We start from the raw sequence: 20,990 nt of genomic DNA, 5'->3' as shown, positions 1-20,990 counted from the left end.
GGGAGGCTGTAACCAGGACCAGCGGGCTGAACAGACCCCGCCAACGAAAGCCTGGAAGGACACCATGTCTCCTGAGCACGGAGGGGCCAGGTTTACAGCATAGTCGGCTGCTTTAGCAAGGAAGAAGCCAGGCGTGCTGTGGGGCACCCAGAGCTTCCCACGTAGCTCAGGAAGAACAGGTGCCTGAAGGACGTGAGCCACAGGCTGCTGACCCCAGCCCCCAGCACCTCCACCTGTGCAATTCAGCCTGTGCCACAGAGACTCAGGTACCAGCATTGGGGGAGAGGTGCGAGAGTGTCAAGACCTGTCGAAATTGGGAAGTTTGGAGTTGATGAACATAGTCTGCTATTAAACTCAGTCAACTAACCAAAGAAGTAAACACATACATCAAATCATACATTTTTAAACTTGATCTTAAAGATCACATGAACACAGAAGTTCTTAAACTCATGCAATGCAGGAAAATTAGTAGCCTTTATGGAACACTATGAAATCTTGATCAAATTAATCAATCAAGTTAAAATAATTGAACAGCAAAGAATATTTATTATATGAGGGCTTATGCATGCTCAACAAAGAAAAAAGCAAAACGGACTATGCCTGAGTCTTCTATTATTAGAATTTAGTTTGGAATTTTTTTCTCCTCCTTTGGTTGTTTTTGATGTCTACCCCATATGGGCAGAGGCATAAAATGTTCCAGAAAAATGCCTGGGAGGAAAACTAAAACTTGATATAATTCAATCCCTTGTGTCAGTTAGTAAAGTAAGAATTAGTAAAAGCCCACCATTGTCCAATTTTAGAGGATAGGCTTCTTGGAGCAGCTGTCAGAACATGCTTTGAAAACCACCAATCCAGCCAAATCTGCTCATTTATTTTCTGCAAAAGTTACTAAGGCTCATGCATATCTTTGGGTTTCCCCAAGGTCACCTAGTTAATTATTGACATAGCAACTCACCTCCCAAAGATTATAGTAATTTCCCGCATCACATGTCCGGGATGCATGTCAGGGATAAAGAAAAGTCCATGTGTGGCATGGGCCTGAGCTAAGCATGTCTGGTCAGAGTCCAAATCTGCCACAGACTTGGAAGCTTTCTAATCCACCTAAATACAGCAGAATAGAGGCTTGGAACTCATTTCAAAAGTTGTTTCTGCTGGTGATTTAAAGACACATCCCTCTCTCCCATACACACACAAACACAAACCTGCATGTACACTGTGACCTCCAGACACTGACTCTCAGACCCTGAAGGCCTCAGGTCCAGACGTGACTTTCTCTGCGCCTTTCTGCTACCCAGTAAGGCAGGGCCTGGGCTGACTCCTTGGCTGGCTCCCCCCTCCCAGCCAGAAACAGTTAATTGCCAGCTCCACGCTGCCTCCAGCCCAGCCCTAATCGGCCTGATCTCAGGCAGCCACGCTGGGGACGCAGCAGCTCCAGACCAGGCCCTGGCTGCGTTGAGCAGTGGGGACATTCTTCCAAGGTAATGATTAAGCTGAGCACCTGGCAAGCTGGGAAAGTGAGCCCTATTCACACCTCGGCCAGGCTGAGGTGGCCTGGACTGGTTTGGGAAGGCAGGGTCCCAGGGTGCAAGAGCCCGGAGCTGGTAGCCACAGCCTCCCGCTGCACACAGGCCACCTGGAGCATCTCGGGCCAGAGCTTCTGCTGCCTGCCTTTCTGGGACCCTGCACCATGAAACTGCAGGTGTTCTGGACGGGGCTGGAATACACCTGTCGGCTCCTGGGCATCACCACTGCTACAGGTAGGACCCCTCCCCCCAGCTTCGGTCCTCTGTGTACTGGGCACAGTGACAGGACTGCCCAAAGGGTGGGAGCCGGCCAGCGAGGGATGGGAAGAAACACCTGGCCACATATTCGTCACTTTCTTTCCCCAAACCCCAGAAACACTGCTCTTCAAGGCAGCAGCAGGTGCAGTGGAGTGAGCCTGGGGCTGGGATCCAGGGGTCTGGTGCAGAATCTCTGCTTGGCAGCCCACCATCCCTGTGACCTTGGGAAACCTCAGCATCGTCATCTGTGAAATGAGTTGAAAGGGTCTGCCCCACCTCCTTGGGGGCCGCTGTGAGGTGGAGGTGGGAGCTGAAGGTGAAGGTGTGAAGGGCTGGGCAAATGTAAGAATCGGCTGCCTCCCTGCACAGTCAAGGGTCACTGGAGTGCATCTTGTTTTATTCAAACCACAGCCCCACTTCATGGAGAGAGAATTCCCAGCACACGGGGAAGACTGAGCTAGAGAGCTGGACACAGAGATCCCAGCCTTCCCTTAAAACACCGAGGGTTTGGGGGAGAAATGGTTCCCCGTGCTGGGCTGCTATTCCTCACCCAGCCTGATCCGGGGGCTTGCTCGACTTGCCGGGAAGACAGATGGTTACAGTGGTACCTGCACAGCTGTGACCCTGAGCTCTGCCTGCTCACTTCCCCAGCTCGGACCCGGACCCTAGCCTGAGCCCCCCACGTGGCCAGGATCTGTGTTGGGAAGGTGAGCAGGCAGCATTCTGAGCCATGGCTCTGGCCCCCACTGTCCCCTGGGGACAGAGAAGAGACACCCACTGCTGATCAAGTCCTTGCCCACCATTATACACAATCTTACGAATGGGTCTTGGAAAATGGGAAATGGCTCCCTGCTCAGACCCAGACAGTGCTGGTTCCTACTCCAGCCCTGTCGCTCACCGATGTGTGACATTGGGAGAGCCACCTGGGCCCTCTGGAATCACGCTTTGTAATCTTTATGATAGAGATAACTGAGCCTGCTAGCCAGGTGTTTTGGAGAGTCGAGGATGCATGAACTGAGCATAGCTAAGTAGAACGGAGGATGTAAACCTTTTGGGAGAAGCCCCAGGACATACTTCAGAGCTCAGTGGGGATCTGTGTCATTCCCTGGGTTCAGGGCCAGCTTCACTACTATGCTGGCCAGTGGGCTCTTCTAGCAATTAGCCCTGACTTGGCACAGGGACGCCTGCTGTCGATGGTCTAATCCCATCCCTCCTGTTACAAGAAGGAACACCTAAGTTCAAATAGGGGCAGTGACCTTGCCCAAGGTCATGCTACAGGTCCGAGGGATAGCCGGCCTGGAACCCTGATGGCTGGATTTTTAAAAAGGCCAGGACTCTGCCCAAAGAGCTCCTTCTTCCCAGGGCAGGAAGCCCCATCCAGTGGGCACCAGGACGGGTCTGGAATTGCTCTGCTGAGGGCCCTGAGCAAATGAACGAGTAGGGGAGCCAGGTCCAGCCTCCATCAGACCCACCTTGTCACCTACATGAGCTCCAAGGCCCCTAAATGCTCATCCTGTGGAAGGGAAGTTAACCCTCAGTAGGGTTTCCGTGTCTGGGGTTTGAGTCCTCATCTACCACGGTTGATCTTGACTACATCCTGCCCTCCTCTACGCCTTGGTTTCTAAATATGTAAAACGCACCCCTTTCATCTGTCAGAAATCACAGTGACACTTCCCCCTGCCACGCTCTGCCCAGAGGGGAGACCTGGCTCCTGTCGGGAAGCTGTTTTAAGAGGTATATAAACTTTTAATGGATTAGCTACAGACAGTTTAAAAGTCCGATTTATCTCAGCCAGTGGAAGGGTCTGCAGCCACACAAACACACACACACACACACACACACGCTACACACACAAACTTCTCCTCTGAACTACAGCCCTTATCTCTGTGCAGAGGGCCACTGCTAATGCAGAAGACGGTCCTCTCCCTTGGCTTTGACATAGGATCCAGGCTAAATATAGGCCACTATATTGCCTTCTAATGGCCAGGCTTTCCAATAATTGTGTTTGGGCTTTCTAGAGTGCTGGGAGCAGGTGGAAGCTAGAAAGAGGGGCTTTAGTCATCTTGGGAAAATCTCGAGTTTCTTTCAGCATCACTGAACTGCTGGCCTATTTCCAATGTGTAAGATTTGCAAATTCCTTATTCTCTTAAGCCTCTTTTTTGTCGAAATCCTCTGTTAAGAAGTCCAGACCTCATTTATAGGGGCATTGCTGCTAGAGAGGAAATCAGACTTGAGACAGAGGCTGTCACTTTGCAGAAACTCTGGGAGACCTAAGGTAGCCCTGGTCTGCCTGTGGGGAGGAGCGTGAGTTTCCTAGAAACTAGGAAAAGTGTGTGACCCAAGGTCACCCAGAGTGTCACCTGCAGGGACCAGGCAGCTCCTGATCCAGCAGCACCTCCCTGGTTTCCCTTTCCCTCTGCAGATGCATCTGAGGCTGTCAGCAGCTCTAAAGGCGCCAGGACCTGGGGACATACACCAGGATGACAAGGCCCAGCGGCTGTGCCCGAAGCACAGCTCACCTCTTCCTCCCCACTCAGCCCCTTTAAATGAAGCTTCATTAGCATGTTCAGTGGTCCCAGGGGTCATGGCTGTCCCACCCCCATGACCAGCCCCACACCATGAGTGGGCGCAGACAGAGCACTGCCACCGCCAAAGAAGGGTAAACAGGCCTTGCCGATTGCCCCCAGGCAGAAGTGTTTTGAAAATTAGAAAATGAGGCAATTCTCTCTCTCTCTGAAGTCATAAGCTTTCCAGGTCATCACAGACCCACTTCTCCTTATTTGACTTACACTTGGCTGGTGTCATTCATTTGTATCCCCTGCCTGGCCTTGGAAGGCATTGGGTGTCCCTCTGTTGCTGAGATGTGACACCAGGAACCACCCAAAGAAAAGACACAACCAGGGAGCTGCACACGGACTGGGAGCACTGCACACCTGCCGGTAAACATGTCAGACCCCTACGTGCCCATCCCTCCGGCAGGTTCTCACTGTGTCCACCTGAAGACAGGGTCAGGACATCCAAGTCAGAGACTCAGGCCCCAGGGGAGGCCCAGCCCTGTGTTTCATTCTCATTAACTGTCAGGACGGGGGGACCTGGGAAAATGTGTTTCAACTGAGATGGGAACGCTGAGGCCCAGGGCGCACTTCCTCCATAAAATGAGAAAAGGGACCTGTCCAGCAAGGTTGGTCCCCATCCTGTGCTTGGAAGGCAGGATTGGCTTCCCTTTGCACCTCTGCTGTCCTCCTTATCCCCCAGAGTGAATCCCCATGAACGTCCTCCCCAGTCCTCAGTCCCTGCCCCAAGCCTGCAGAGAGAGGGTGGAAAGAGCTCCCTGTGTCAGGGTAGATGCTACACCTTGAAGGCCCTCCAGATCTGGGCTGGGGTGCAGAGGGAGGTGAGGAGATCCATTTCCCTGGGCCTTGACCCCGGAGAGAAAGCCCTCTCCTCACAGCTGTGTCCTTGCACAAGGACAGGCCTGGGCTTCCCGCAAAGAGGAACTGCTGAGGAAATGTCTCTGGGCCCTGTGGGGAGGCCTCTCAACTATCCTCAGAGCAAAACTCACTCAAGCTTCTCCATCCCAAACCTCGGGGGCATTTTTTCACTCTTACAGCCTCTGCTCTTGATGTAACAGCTGCCCATGAACACTATTACCTGAGTATCTACTGTGACCCTAGCTCAGTGCTACATGTTTTAAATGTAGTATTTCATTTCATCCTCATAACTACCCTTTTTTTTTAACATCTTTATTGGAGTATAATTGCTTTACAATGGTGTGTTAGTTTCTGCTTTATAACAGAGTGAATCTGTTATACATATACATATGTTCCTGTATCTCTTCCCTCTTGCATCTCCCTCCCTCCCACCCTCCCTATCCCACCCCTCTAGGTGGTCACAAAGCACCGAGCTGATCTCCCTGTGCTATGAGGCTTCCCACTAGCTATCTGTTTTACGTTTGGTAGTGTATATATGTCCATGCCACTCTCTCAATTTGTCCCAGCTTACCCTTCCCCCTCTCTGTGTCCTCAAGTCCATGCTCTAGTAGGTCTATGTCTTTATTCCCATCTTACCCCTAGGTTCTTCATGACCATTTTTTTTTTATGTAACTACCCTTTGAAGCATCATCACACTCATCCTCATCCCCATTGCACTTGGCGGGGAACTGAGGGTTGGTTGGTGAAGTACTGGTTCAAAGTTTCACACTCAGGAAGCAAAGAGGCAAGATTTCCATTGATGGCTATCTACTCCTGAGACCCTACTCTTCATCATCATGCCTTCTGCCTAAATCAGGCCAAAGGACATGTCTTTCTATGTCTTGGCGAAACGATCGGATGCAGAATGCAAGACACACAGAGGGTGCCAAAGAGGCTGGCTGAGGCCACCCTATCAGTCTAGTGCCCCCACCACCGGTCAGTCCTGACCATGCACAGCCTCAGGCAGGTGAGGTCATGGTGAGAGTGGACATAGTTACACTGAAGCAAAGGAAGGATTGATCAGACACTTCCTAAATCTAAAGACACTGATATTCTTTTTATCTGCAATATTATATGATCTTTTTTTATTGAATGAAATTTCTTTAAATTCTAGAGTGCTTTACAACTTTCAAAAGTTTCACACACATGATTTCATATAATCCCATAATAACCCTTTTTTTCCTTTTCCCCTACTCTGATATTGCCCTTCTCCCCTTCCATCTCCCCACTGGTAACCACTAGTTTGTTCTCTAAATCTGTAAAGTCACTGATATTTGATCCAACTGCTCATTCTCTGTCCTTGAATGATTGCCAAGCATGCTTTGACTGGCACCACCATGACCATCTCCAGCCAAACCCACACCTGGACCTCATCTGGGGACAGACAAATCTGCACAAATTTCCAGAAGGAATTATCGCAGTAGTACGTTCCATGTATGGGTCCAGAGGTACATGACTGACAACATGCTGTAAAGCCATTATCGTGCTGCAGCCCTACCAGTACCTGTGAGGGCCGAGTGCTGAGCTAAATCCCATTTTACAAATGAGGAAACTGAGGCTCAGAATGTTTAGGTAGTTTGGGAGAAGCTACACAGCCAGTAAACAGCAGATCTGGTGTTGGAGCCCCAGTCTGCCCACTCACAGGGCAGTGATGCAGTGGAACATCTGAGGGCTGTCAGCACACAGCTCCCAAGAGAAGGGCACCACTCAGCCAATGTGGACAGGAGCCGGGCTTGAGACATAGCCATTTTAAGCAAGTCCTGCTTGCCACAAATCAACTACTTTCGATCAACCCGGGATCACTTAGGAGTTTTGCTTTGTTCCAGGTTTTTGACCCATTAACCTCTTCTCTACATAAAGGACAGAGCCACGTTCCTGACAGCCCCATTTCTTGCCACATTCCATCCAAATGGAGACTTGGCTTATTAATATAGTCTAGGATAAAAGAAGCATTTAAACTCAGATGTTCTCATTATTTTTTAAAGAGTACAGCAAATGCATAGTTTGACTTTAGCCCTATTCAAATGGAAGCGTTGGAAGGTAAGATTACAAGGACACAAGGAAACTTTAGGGTGATAAATATGTTTCACTATCTTGACTGGAGTGATGGTTTCCCTGGTATACACATATGTCAACACTTACCAAATTGCACATTTTAAATATGTGCAGTTTGTTGCATGTCAATTATACTTCAATAAAGCTGTTTTTAATAGTGGATGTGTCAGTTATCTATTGCCAGAATAATGCTGTGTAACAACTGCAAAACCTTAGTGGCATAGAGTAATAAGCTTTTATCATTCACACATCTGGGCGAGTAGGTAGGCATCTCTGCTAACGTAGGCTGGATGTACTCACCTATCTGAGGGTCAGACAGCTGTTGGTTTGTCTAGACTTGCCTTGGCTGGGATGATAAGGTCCCTTGTGCTCCAGCAGGCTGGCCTGGCCATGTGCCCATGATAATGGCAGAGGCACGAGAAAGCAGGTCCAGTTCACAAGCCCGTTTCCCATCTGTGCTTGCCTGGTATCTGATAACATCCTGTTGTCCAAAGCAAGTCACATTGCTGAGCCCAGATTGAAGGGAAGGGGAAACAGACTTCTCTTCAGTGCAAGGGACTGAAAAGTCATATAACAAAGGGTGTGGATCAAGGGGGTGAAGGTTTGCAGGGGCATCATTACAATCTACCACAGGCACTTTGGACAATCTACAAGGCCAAACAAAATAGTCCTCTTGGATGGTCTACTATAGTTGATAGTAGAGAATCCAGCAGAGAATGAGGACTCTCTCACCTTCAGGAAATTCTCCCCAAGCAGGCTTGTGAGTGGGTTGGAGGGCACTAAGGGCCACCCTATACTCTAAAATCTCTTCTAACTGAATATCTAGAATTTTCTTCTATAAAATCTTGGCCTTTTCTCATAGTGTCTCTGAACCCTGGCTCATAGGTGTCACCTGAATGGCTCTCAACACACTGGTAAACTTCCCTGCCAGGCTTAGCATCTGCCACAACTTCTCCTGAGTTAAGAAACCTGCAGCTACTACTTTATTGTCTCATTGGATTCTTAGCAACTAGTTCCAACATCTCTGTGTTCTTAGAAATGGTGCAAACCTAGCCTTCATGTCTACAGTCAGCTGTGACCCCCTTTGAACCATCCCCAGCCATTGTCATCAGATCAGTTTGTCCTTACAGACACTAAGACCAGTAGGAGATATGCCATAGCTGAGGATGAAGAAGAGCAATAAATACGACGTGGGGAGTTATGAGGTGCCCTTAGCAGCAGTGAATATGACATTCTCACCCAGCTCCCCAGGCATCCAGGGCCAATACCACTGCCTGGCATGGAAAGCCAGTTAGCGTGACCTCTAGTGACCTCCGTGAAGTGTCCTATGTTGCCAACAAGGCACTGCACTGAATGCAAGACAGGTGTCAAAACTCAACCCAGTGATGGAGTCAGAACAGATAAGCTACAGCCAACCGTGACATCGGCCCTGAGGCAAAGGTAGCACGAGGCCAGAAGCCTTGGAGATAGCCCCTTAGCCACTAGTACCACAGACAGGCCCCATCCTCAGGAGCACACGGGCCCTTAGCAGGCTGCACAGAGGGGCTTAACACATGAGATGTACCGGTAGATGGGGCTTTGGGCCACTTGTATCAATCAGGCCTGCAGAAGGGACCCGAGACAGGAAAATCAATGAGCAACATCAATACATAGAGAAGAGCTCTTGAGCCACAATAAAAACATGTATTAATGGAAGGAAAGGATAAGAATAAACCCTTCCCTTCCCCTGAGACTACTGATGGGAACAATCTGCCTCTCCTAATAATTCCATTAGCCATCATCTACATTCGCACAGCTCTCTATAATTTATTACGCCTGAGGCTCATAGTCAGTTATGCGTGCTTTATCATCCCCATTTTTCTGGAATAGGAAGCAAGTAAGAGAGTTATCGTTTGCTTGAGGAGCCAGGACTCTGCTTTTCTGATCAAGCCTCACGTTCTCTGTCACAGCACTGCACACCCATAGCTTTCATCGACCCACACTCTGGACCAGAGCCTCAGGATGCCGGGAAAGATGCTCCAGTGTGTGCCTGGCCCAGGCCTGCACCACAGGTCCAGAATCTCTGATCCCTGCTAAGTCTGAACTATAACAAACAGCTCAGGAAGGCAACTCAGAAGAAAGCCCTGGCCTCTGGGAGAAGAAAATACTGTGCTGTGGTTGGACTCAGCCCAGACAGGAGGGAAAGAAACTAGAGGCCAGGGAATGAGACACAGAGCCCAGGCTTGTCCACAAATGCTGGTTCTAACCAGATGCCAGAAAAGATGCCTCCCTGGAGACAGTGAGGGGAAGTGAGATGGAGGGGTGGGTCGGACTGTTCCAGAGTGGGCTTGTAACATGATTCTGTTGGGTTGGGATGAGGGGCAACAGGATCCTAAGGGACAGACAACAGGGAGGGATGGAAGGAGTCTAAGGCCCCTCAGTGGGGGTGTAAAAGTAGCACAGGTGGCTCTGCCCAGCACCTGCATCCCCTGTGCCACAAAGAACAGTGCCACCCAGGATCAAGGCTCTTCTGGGGAAATTCTTTCTCATGGAGAAGTTGTTATAATGAAGCCCTGATTCTGGGGACATGTATGGCATTTGTCCCCCATCTCCAGTCTCAATCTCAGCTCCTCTGTCCCCGTGCCCAGCTCAGGGCAAGGGCCACAGCGTCATTTGTTGGGGTGAGTGGCTGTTGTGGGTTGGCCCATTTTGCTCAGAGCTAGAGCCCTGTGAAACCACAGAAGACGAGATGGAAGCCCAGTCTAGGAATAGCTGTCAGGAGACACCACGGAGCCTGGGCAGGCAGCTGTGGGCAGAAGCTGGGTCGAGGCCACAACCAGACAGACGGATGAGGGGGACAGAAGGAAGGACTTCACGTTGGCCAGCATTGCCTCAACCTCACGTGGTCTGCCTCTGAGAGCATGAGCCCCAGAACTGGGAGGATCCGGCGGGGGACCCTTTGGCCCCAGTGTCAAAGGGACTTATGGCCTCCCGTGAGAATCCCCTACAGATCTACTGGCCTGAGGGGTCAGGTTTCTGACTTCACCCCCTTGCTCTCCTCCCCCTACCAAAGGGCATATCTCTGTCCCTGGGCTTGCAGAAGCCAGTATGTTTACTGTTGGTTGAGAGCTTTTGGAAGAGTGACCCCACTTTCCTTGATGCAAAACAGGCTACCTGGAGGCTGGGAAATCTGCCCAGGCCAGAGGTAGAGGGAGGGAGGAGCTTGTGTGTATAGGCCTCGTGACATCTATGAGCACAAAGCCCAGTTTCTCAGACCTGTTTTTTTCTCCAATCCAAGCAACAACTCTAGGAGATACAACGAATTCTCCCCATTCCACAGATGGTAAACCCAGCTCAGATGAATTAAGTACTTATCCATCGTTACCCACACAGAACTGGGATTTCAACCCAGCTCTCTCTTTTCCCTATTGTTATTCTCATTTTTTAACTGCAAACTGCCTCTAGAGTGTTCCTGAAATGCCCCCTTTGACTATTGACCCTCTGTTTCCATCAAAAGACATCAAAATAGCACTCCATATGCCAAAGGGGTGCAAATCAGGAAAAGGGGCTGAGTTCCCAAGACCCGTTCCTGCCATCTGCTGGTCATCGCCAGAAGCCCATGCAAATCTACAAAGATTACAAGGTGAATGAAGGTCCTGCCTCACCCCAGAAGTGAACAATCACAAGCATCAGCCTTGAGCAGAAGACCCCTTCCCCAGGCCCTGGGTGGGAAGACACTTCCCCGGGCTGGACTGGATTCTTGTACAAAAAATTGGTGATTTCACTGAGCACTGGTGATGTGCTTGGCATTAATTAATTTACTGAATCCTCAGAGAGACTGGCTCAGCTATTAACTGGCAAGTGGGAGACCGAAATGCAGGACCTGACCTGGGCATCCATGATTGGTTTGTTTGTTTCTTTGTTTTACTTATACTCCCTGTGCCTCAGTTTCCTCTTCTGTAAAGTGAGGGTAACAGTACTTTCACATAGGACTGCTATGATGATTAAATAAGTTAATAAATGCTTAGTGCTGAGAACAGGACAGGAGACACAGTGAAAACTAAATACATGAATATTTGCCTGCATAACACACACACACACACACACACACATATACACACACGCACACACACACAGGTCGACAGTGGAAACCAGGAAATGGCCCATCGCCTGGAGCCAGAAGGCTCTATCGGTCCTTTGTTTTCTAGATGTGTCCTTGGGAGAACTATACAAGGTCACTGAGCCTCATTTCCACCCCTATGAAATGGGGAGTATAGAACTCCCTGTGCTGTGGGGCTGCTGTGAGGAACCAGGACACGTGTGGCCATTGTGTATCAGCCACTGGTGCTCTACAGGTCACATTAACACTGCAGAGGGGAATGAGGTTGTGTGGCATCCCTGATTCCTCACCTGGGACAAGCCAGCAAGTGGCTAGGACCTGGAGAGGACAGTGTCCTCCACCGTCCTGGCCCATAACCATGGGGAGCACTGGAACCCGCATCGCTAAGAATACATAGGCAACCCCTTCCTCGATGGAAGAGCCCTGTCCCCTTCTCCCTAAAATACTTCCACAGCCCCCCACGAAGGGAGGGGAGGAGGTGCTGGTGCCTAAGTGAACGGCTCCACCCTGCATTTCAGGAGACAGCATTTCCGCAGTGGAGAAAGGGCTCCGGTCACCTGAGCATGGGTGCTTACACAGCGAATCTGCCAGGGAAAAGAGGAGGCATCAGGCCCAGGGAAGCAGCCCCCGGCGCGGCAGAGATGAAGGGCCACACAGGGGCAGCCGAGAACAGAAGCTCAGCCCCACCATCTTTGACTCCCTGGGAGGGAGACAAGCGGAAGTCACTGTTCGGCAAATACCAGCGTGGGTCATCAGAGCCCAGAGAGAGAAATGTAGGGTGCGTGGGCTATAATCAGTTAGGGCCAGAAAGAGGTCTGAGGGGTGGGTCACCACGGCGGGAGGAACATCTGCATGCTGTCTGTGGAACGTTTCCATCAGCGGGTGGATGGGTCAGGGCTGCGGCTGGTTGAGTGAAGCCGTTAGAGTCAGAAGACAGCCAGGACCCAGCAAGTCCACAAACGTGGGTCCAAGATGGATTTACTCGTACAAATGCAAGGTCAGGTATTTGAGCACAGACACCAACTGCCAAGAAGAGACGGGTGGAGAGATGAGGCTGAGCCGCATCTCATGTCCTGGGTCCTTAATCAGCCCTGGGTCCAAAGTGATGAGCCAGGAGTGCATGATGCAGCCACCAAGCCAGCAAGTGAAAACGAGGGCATGGAAACAGCAAGAACCGTGATCTGGGCAAGGGAACACAGGTGGGGGCAGGTCCCATGGCCAAGCTCTAGGGCCCAGAAACACAGCCCACATGGGCCTACAGGATGGTAAGGGCCCTTGAAGCACTCCATGTGGAAGACACCGGTGGAGCCTAGGGCTTGGTGGCCTGTCAGTGTGGGCTGTTTCAGGGGCACTAAAGGGGTGGCAGCATGACCAATGTGGACCCAGAAGGACAGGCATCTGCTCTGGGGAGACTGGATTAAAAGGCCTCTGGGGTGCTGCATGAAACCCCTCTGGTTTCCAGAGACCAATCCGGAAGTCTCCTTGCTCTCTTGCACCTTCCCAGCCACAGCTCCCTGTGTCACATGGAGAGGAGCCTACCCTGGCTCCCAATCCCCAGGAGAGGGCTCACTCCATGTCCAAGGGGCCTGCACAAGGCAGTGCCGTGGCTGGAGCACCTGGGCCCACTCTTCTCTCCTCTTCTTCTCCCCTTAGTGTTGATCGGCGTGGGCACTGAGACTTTCCTCCAGGGACAGTTTAAAAGCCTGGCTTTCTATCTGCTGTGAGTATGTGTGCACGTGCCCTCCCTGCCGTATGTTCTGTTCAGCTCACCCCAAGTCCATCTTCTGAGACTCACCCACAGCATCCCCCCATCCCACACAAGCTCCATTCTGTCCCAAAGGTGAAAGGAGTAGAGAGGGCTTCTGGAATATCCCCTCGTTGGGAAGGACTTTAGCCAGATCATCCCGTAAATCAACCAATGAGCATCCCATCCATCCATCCACCCACCCATCCATCCATCCATACAACTATCCATCCATCCATCTCTTCAATCATGTCTTTATTCAGAAAACAATAACCAAGCTCTTGTTTTAGAGATTGGGGAATCAGTTCAAAGGACTATCTATTTGAGCTCCTCAAATGCCAAGCACAGTTAAATGTTTTATTTACCTTATGTCCTTTACCTTTGACAGCATTACAGAAGAAGTGCATATAGTCCATTCTGCAGATTAAAAAAAAAAAAAATCAGAGGGAGTAAGCAGCTCAGCCCACATCACCAACCCCATGAACAGCAGGGCCCAGATTCATCCACCTGGGTGCCTCCAGTTTCTCAGCCTCTGTCCTTTCTCCTCTGCCAGCTGCCTCTACAGACGCCCCCTAGTGGGAAAAAGATCGCTGTGCAGCGGTATCCCAGAGGGGTGAGGAGAGCCTGGGGTCCCTGCGGGCTCTACAGCCCAGCTTCTCAGCAGCTCCATCCTAAGGGAGCCTCGGCCTGCCTGCAGGGTCACCAGGCTGCATCCTCTGCCCCCCACCTCTTCTCCTCCATACCCACCCTCATCACGGTGGCCTGATCTATGTTCTAAGGAGCCCTCCTGCCTCAGGGAGCCTCTTCGGTTTGCTACATGGATCACACCCACCATCCACAACCCCGTTCCACCCTTCTGGCCCATCTCCACACTGCTGCAACTTTAGCCACCTAGAAACCTGGTCCTTCTATCCACCTTCAAGGCATCCCAGAGCCTCCAGCCCACACTCCTTTGCCATCTTCTGGCCTCCACCTTATTTCTTGTCACTCAACTTACACCCTAGGAGCTTCTGACTTTTTCTCAAACTCACCCACATCCCCTCCCCTCTAAGCCATTGCTCTATCCTGTAGAGCACACGAGTGCCTTCCCAGCCACTCCGGCATTCCCAAAGCCTGTCATTCCTCCCTGCATTTCACCCTGGGAAGCCTCCCTGAGCCTGGAGCCCCTGCTGGCTGGAAGGGGCTTCTCCTTGCTCAGAAGGCCCTCCACATCTTACTGCGCCTGTGTCTGGCCGCGGTGCACTGTCTGCCTGGAATCCAGAAGCAGGGCGGGCCTTCCTCCTCTCCACATGGCTGCCTAGTTCACCCACAAACATCCACTTCGGGTAAGAGGTGGAGGGTATTATCCTACGGAACAATCCAGACCCATGGCTGGTTAATGCAGACTGTTTTCTACCCAGAACACTGCCTCTTCCTGACTGCTCCGTCCCTGTCTTGAGGGGGCACTGTGCCCATCTGGTCACTCTGTGGTCCAGTCCTAGAAGATGTTCCTTCCACCCTCAAGACCCCTGCCCCTTTCAGTAAACTAGTCTATGTTCTCCACCCGTGCCCTGCTCTTACCCCTTGGGATGGGCACCCACTGCCCACCCGGCCCATCCCTCCTGCCACTCACACCCCACTCTCTCCTCAAGGGACACCCAAAGGCCCAAAGGTCCCTCCCTCCTCTTTTCACTCCTTCTTCCACTCATCCTCCTCCCATACTCACAATCTACCCCCACCCACTGCAGATCTCAGAGTCCTGCCACTGTGTTCTCTCCGTCTACTGGAGCATCTCCCCATAGACTGTCACTTCCTGCTCTGTGTCCCCAGGGCCAAGTAGGGGCCATGGCCACGAGTAGGCGCCAGTAGGAGCTGACTTGTCATTGGTTTTCTCCGGGCTTTTCTCCACTTCTCCTCTACCCCGCCTCCTGTCTTCCTCCTTCCAAAGAGGCCCCTAAGCGCTTTCCTCACACATACCCACACATGGTGGCTGAAGGGTCCACATGGGCAGCATGGAGCCCTGGGCAGAGGCCTTCGTGTGTAGGATGTTGCTACAAGGGCAGGGCTCTCTGCTTGGATTCACTGCCTCGTCTGAGTGGCCCAGCATCCCTGGCCTCAAGAGGCACAGCCTCTGTAGCACCAGTTGGGAAGTCTGAATGAGCCACTTTATTCCCAAAGCCTCAGTTTCCCCCTCTGCTCCAGGACATAGAAAAAGGCAGTGTCACTTGTTTATCAAAGCACATGCTCTGGTGTGCTTGGTAGGCATACAGGCTCTGCAGTCTGAGTGCTGGGTTCGAATCTTGGCCCACTACTGATCAGCTATGTGACCATAAGCAAGGGGCTTGACCTTCCTGTGCCTCAGTTTCCGCAGCTGTAAACTGAGGGTAATCACAGTGATTTAACAAAAATCATTAAATGAATTGGTATTTGTAAAGCCCTTAGAAATGTATGCCATGTATTCATTATGTAAATTCATTATTACCGTTTAAAAGCTGAGGAGTAAGAGCTAGGCAGATACTGGGAGGCACAGAGAAAGTGGGAGAAGGTAGAGATTAAGTACTAGATGGTCAGAGGAAGAAAGAGAGAAATAACTAACATTGTCAAATGGACAAGAGAAGAAAAGGGGAGACCTCCAAGAGGCACTAGCCTGTGCAAAGGCCATGTGGCATGTAATAGCTTCATGTAGGGCTTTCAAAGGCACGCTAAGAAATTTCATTTCTATAGGCCAGTGAGACCCTCCAATAAAAAATGTAAGTTCCCCTCCAAAGATTCTGATATATACAGTCTGGGGCTGGCCCAGGAATCTCCAGGAGATTCTGACTGGAGGATCCCCAGACCACACTTGAAGGAGAAGAGACTTTGAAGCCGTCTGGATGAGGAGGAATATCAGATTCAGAAGGAGCCCTCAGGCAGCTTGGTGGTGATAGATTGGAGGAACAGGAGGCCAGGAGGTGAGGGTCAGGGAGTCAGGGAAGCCAAAAGGGGAAGCTGGTATTAGGATTCAGGGGGCATCGTCCAATTCAGGCAATACAGGTGAGACCAGAAAGATTGCGAGTGATTCTCAGGCTGTCTAAGGAGTGCAGTCAGCCCCTGCTGGTGACCGTTTAGACGATGAGAAGGCAAGGGATCCAGCTTTAAGGCTCAGACAACCAGCAGTCAGTGTCAGCCCTGGCAACACTGGGTAGAAGGATGTGCCTGCCAGTGTCCAAGCAACAGTGTAGGGGACAAGGTCGTCTCCCCTGCTGGCCTGCAGCTCCCTCACCTATCTCTGCACCCTGGCCTCCACCCTTACCCTCCCCCACTGAGGCCCAGCCCAACACAGCACAGGCCCTGGCGTCCAGGCAGCTTCTGGTTCATGTTGACTGGGTGACAAGATTAGGTCAAGAAACTCCCGGTCAGTTGTTCAGCTATACACAGAAGCCCAGGAGGCCAAGGCGCTGTGAGAAGACAGCCAAGGGAAGTAAAGGGAGGGTCAGAGGGTACCCGGCCTCCCTCACCTGCCTCCGCCACAGGTTTACAGGAGCCGCCGTCTCCGTGAGTGAAGGGGCCTACTTCGTGGCTCAGCTGCTGGCCATCTGCTTCCAGTAAGTAGCCTTCAGAGCGGCCCCACTCCCACCCCCAGCCCCAGACACTCCCAGATGCCTCCAACCCTGAGACCACGACCCGGTAGATGTTCTGCTCCCAAAGCAGCCACAGACAGGTTCCCTCCCGACCCTGCCGCGAGCCCCAGCCTGGACGTGGGCTCAGGCTCGTGGAGCTCAATGGTCCCCTTTTCCTTTCTCCCAACCAGGTAGTGGACTGACTCATCCATTCAGGGCCCGACCCCACCCAGAATCCCCCGACAGAGTCCATCCCCATCCTCTGGAAACAGCCAGTCACTGTACCCCCTGTCTGAGTCATCTACCATGGGGCGAGTACCTCGTGGAAAGCCAGCCTGGAGCAGCCAGAGCTGGGTTTGAGAACTGACTGTGCCTCCTGCTGGGACCCAGGGATGAGTCAGGGCCCGCCTCCATGCCCGTTTGTGAGGCAGGAATGCAGATTTTGCAGAATCTTGGGAAGCCACATGGCCACAGAGGCCTATACCTCCGCCCAGTCATGCTCCGTTCATGGAAGCTGTCATCAGGGTGGCCAAGGACTGACCCCTGGCCACAGCTCTCAGAATCTAGACAGTTGGGTCTCTAGGTGGTCAGCAAAAGAGCCAGGCTTCAAATCCAGCTCTCCTGGCATCGTGCAAGGCCACTGGCCGCCTCCCAGGGTTACCAGCCCTGAGGCAGCAGGCCTCCCCCACTTCTGATGAATGTCACTGAGAAAGGACCCTCGCAACTTCTCAGGGCAGGGGAGGGAGGTGCGCCGGGCCTGAAGGGGCATTTTACAGTCTCTGGAGTCCCTCCACTCCCAGCCAGGGTTTGTTACAAAATAATGACCACCAGGGGGCACCAATGAGCCATGGCCGCAGAATGTGGGAGGAGGGCCGTGCTCTGGTCCAACACGTCATCCACCAGCCCTCACCACTCCCCGAAAGCCAGACTGGGCAGGAGGCGGTGTGCAGAGCCCCGCTCCAAGCCAATTCAGAGGATGAGGGAGATGGACCTAAAGGCAAACACTTTCCTCCTTTGCAGCCTGGAGACAGCTCCCCTAAGGAAATCTGCTCAGCATCAGGCCTCTGCCAAGCCCATGTGTGGTCCTTGCCTGCCAGTTAACAGAGAAGCCCCCTTGGGCCAATGCCATCTCATGCCTAGCCAAGGCTCCTTTGAGTAGGGTGCAGCTGGATTCCAGCCCTCTCACCCATGTGGCCAGGCCCTTTGTGCAGTGCACAACCCTTACAACTGTCCCAGCCAGGTGTCTCCTGTACCGCACACTTTCTGCACTGCACTGTGGACTTCCCAGTGTGCCCCTGAGTCTCCTACTCTTCTTCCCACTGCCTTTGCAGCATCCTGAGAGCATTTAACTTCCTCTCCCCTGGGCCAAACTGGCACGTCTGGGCTGCATTTCACAAAAAGTGCTGGAGACCCTCTGGAGAGGCTCAGGCAAGACCCCTAACTGTGGAACCCACAGTGAGGACTTCAGCCCCTGGGGGTATTCAACCAGACGCCACTGCAGGGAACATGGCCATAATAGGACCCAATCCCAGACTCTGATGGCTTTATATACTGCTGGGGCTTTTCTGGGTCGCTGCCTACTCCCTGCCAATCCTGGACTTCCTCCCCCCAGGTGTCAGCCAGGGTCCCTGGCCTACAGAGCAAGGGAGAAGGCCCACTGGCTGGGCTGCTTCCAGAGGTTCCTGGCCTACATGCTGCTCTCTGTGGCCTGCTTCCTCCACCCTGTCCTGGTCTGGCACGTGACCATCCCAGGTAGGAGCTCCAGGAGGTAGTGGAGGCAGGCAGCCCCCACTGCAGGTAGGCTCTGAGCAGAAGGGGCTGCATCCCGCTCTCATGGACCTGCAGTGATGCTGGCTCCAGGGCCCCACTAGCCCCTCTGCCCTTTCTAGCATAGATCATAGGGATGAGGAACTGGTCAAGTGGCAGGAAAGTCCCAAGAAGTGCATCTTTCCTATAGGTGTCCAGAGGCTATACCCACAAAAGCGAACTGACCTTTTCTCCAATGCTTGTGTGTGGTCTGAGCTTTCAGAGGGAGCAAGATAGTCACTTCTCCATCCAAGCCCTTCTGTGCTTCCTTAGCACCTACCCATTCAAGTCCAAACTCCTCAGCCTGGTTTGAAAGGCACACCGAATGGGATCCCCAAAGACCCTTGCAACTCCATCATCTTCTTCTCCCACCCCATTCGCCCTGCTAGTCAGCCCAGGTTCTGATCTCAGAAGCCAGCACTTGACGCTTCCACCTCCTGGGATTTGACAATGATTTTTTCTGCTAGGACCCTCCTCCCTCCTCCTTAGCTGTGAAAACTGCCCCCCTCCTCACAACCCATCTAAAAATGCCAGGAAGCTGACCGCCCTTGGCGATGAGGTGGAAAGGTGGAGCCTCCTCTTCCTTCCTGCTGTTTCTCTTAAAGTACCTGTCATGTCCTCTCAGGGACACTCCGTGCAGCCTTCACTCCTGAGCAGGACTCAGCTCTGCCACGGCCCCCCACTCCTTAGAGAGTGTGTGATGCATGGGAGGCCCTGTCTCTGGCAGGCGGGACAGCCACCTTCACCCCCTCCTTTGGACAGGGTGGGGATCCCAGCAGGAGATAGAGGGGCCCCTGGCCTGGAAGCTGCATGAGGGGCCAGGAGGGGAGCCAACACTGTGCCAGCTGCGCCCACAGGGATTTGCAATTTCCTCCATGTTTATAGGGCAGCAGGCAGTAAAGCAGGATCTCCCCACTCCTGGGAATGGAAGGAAGCCCAGTTCAGCAGTTGGGCCCAGTATCCAACATAGAGTCCAGGTCTGTCGAAGGCATTGCAGGTCCAGCCTCAACAAGCCGTCCCTGAGGGGGAGGCTGAGCGTGGTGATGGGAGGACAGGCGGGCAGCACCAGGATCGGCTGTCAGCAAGAAGGGGGCCTGGGGCACAGGGTCTCCTGGCTAACTGTCAGGGTGAGGGCCCCAGCACAGCACTGGCCCCACTGACATCCTCCGGCCAGGCATCAGGCCTGCCACACGGGTCTGATGTGGGTCTGTGAGGACAAGTTAGGTGTGAGGGCTGCAGCACTGGGGACCTGAGTGTGGCCACACAGGCATGCCGCAGTGGCCCTTTGGGACGGTGGGCGTGGACAGCCTCTGGCTTTTCTCCAGGACATGTCCAGCATCCTGACCTCCCAGATCTCTTCCAGGCTCTATGCTCATCATCACTGGCCTGGCCTACTTCCTGCTGAGCAAGCGGAAAAAGAGCAAAGCTGCCGCAGAGGTGCTGGCCCCCCCAGAGCAGTACACGGACCCCACTGGCAGCGCTGTGAGTACCACCGGCTCTGGGGACACCGAGCAAACGTACACCTTTCATGGGGCCCTCAAGGAGGGGCCTGGCTCCCTCTTCATCCACATGAAGAGCGTCCTGAAAGGGACCAGGAAGCCCAACGCCCTCCAGCACCCAGACGCGCTGACGGAGCTGACTCTGGAACCAGCTGACCCACTGGCCAAGAAGAAGCAGGTGCACTTTGAGGACAGTATGGTCAGAATGATTCCGGACCTGGCCGAAGACCTGAACGATGGGGACAGCGAGCCAGAGGAGGTCACCTCTGACACCACCCCCATCATCCCTCCCCCCGAGGCCCCACACTTCCTATCTTCCCTCGCGGGCACCAGCCTCTTCTGAGCTGCTTGTTCCAGGCTGCGGGATGCTCAGCAAGGGGTCTGTATAGAGAGACAGCCTTGCCCGGAATTTCCTGATGTCCAGGGGCCCTGCGGGGAGCTTGGGGTCTTCACAGGTCAGTTCTTCAGTGGGTGACCAGACATCCCTTCAGTAGCTGGGCCTCTGGGATCATCGAGCAACACGACAGGTCCTGCGGAGACCTTGAGGGTGGCTCCAACAAAGTTCGCACTGCCTCGAACCCTCACAAGTTCCTCTCTCCCAGGCGTGGAGCAGAGAAATCCTTGTGCTTTCCCTGAAGGAGACCATCATTCCCACTTCACACAAGGCTGCGTGAGTTCAGAAGCCCTGGGGCTTCTCTTGCTCCTGACACAGGACCCAGCACTCAGCAAGGACTCACGGCCCATCTCATCTCTGATGTAACATTTCAGCTCTGAAAGGCCAGGGATGCGCTGGCAGCTTGCACATCTCAGAAGCAGGTGTAGACTACAGCTGTGGGTCCTGAACTCCAACCAAGATGGTTCAGGACGGGAGAAGGGAGAAAAGGCAAGGCTGTGAGCCCTCAGGATGGGAGCAGCACCGAGCAGTGGGCTGAATTCTCTGCGTGCTCTGGGGCTGGCG

General features: G+C 52.8%; 1 protein-coding gene across 1 annotated transcript; it reads left to right on the top strand.

The window, feature by feature from the left end:
- Positions 1–1,687: 1,687 nt before the first annotated feature.
- Positions 1,688–20,375, top strand: TMEM72 (transmembrane protein 72; the record flags this gene model as incomplete). Its single annotated transcript, XM_082610921.1, has 5 exons — positions 1,688–1,757; positions 13,059–13,125; positions 16,641–16,712; positions 18,340–18,479; positions 19,897–20,375. The coding sequence occupies 5 exons, from the start codon at positions 1,688–1,690 to the stop codon at positions 20,373–20,375; spliced, it is 828 nt and encodes a 275-aa protein (XP_082467047.1).
- Positions 20,376–20,990: the final 615 nt, after the last annotated feature.

This window comes from Mesoplodon mirus, assembly GCF_964341445.2.
Source record: "Mesoplodon mirus genome assembly, chromosome: 2".
Lineage (NCBI taxonomy): Eukaryota > Metazoa > Chordata > Mammalia > Artiodactyla > Ziphiidae > Mesoplodon > Mesoplodon mirus.
This window is presented reverse-complemented; position numbering and strand designations above follow the sequence as displayed.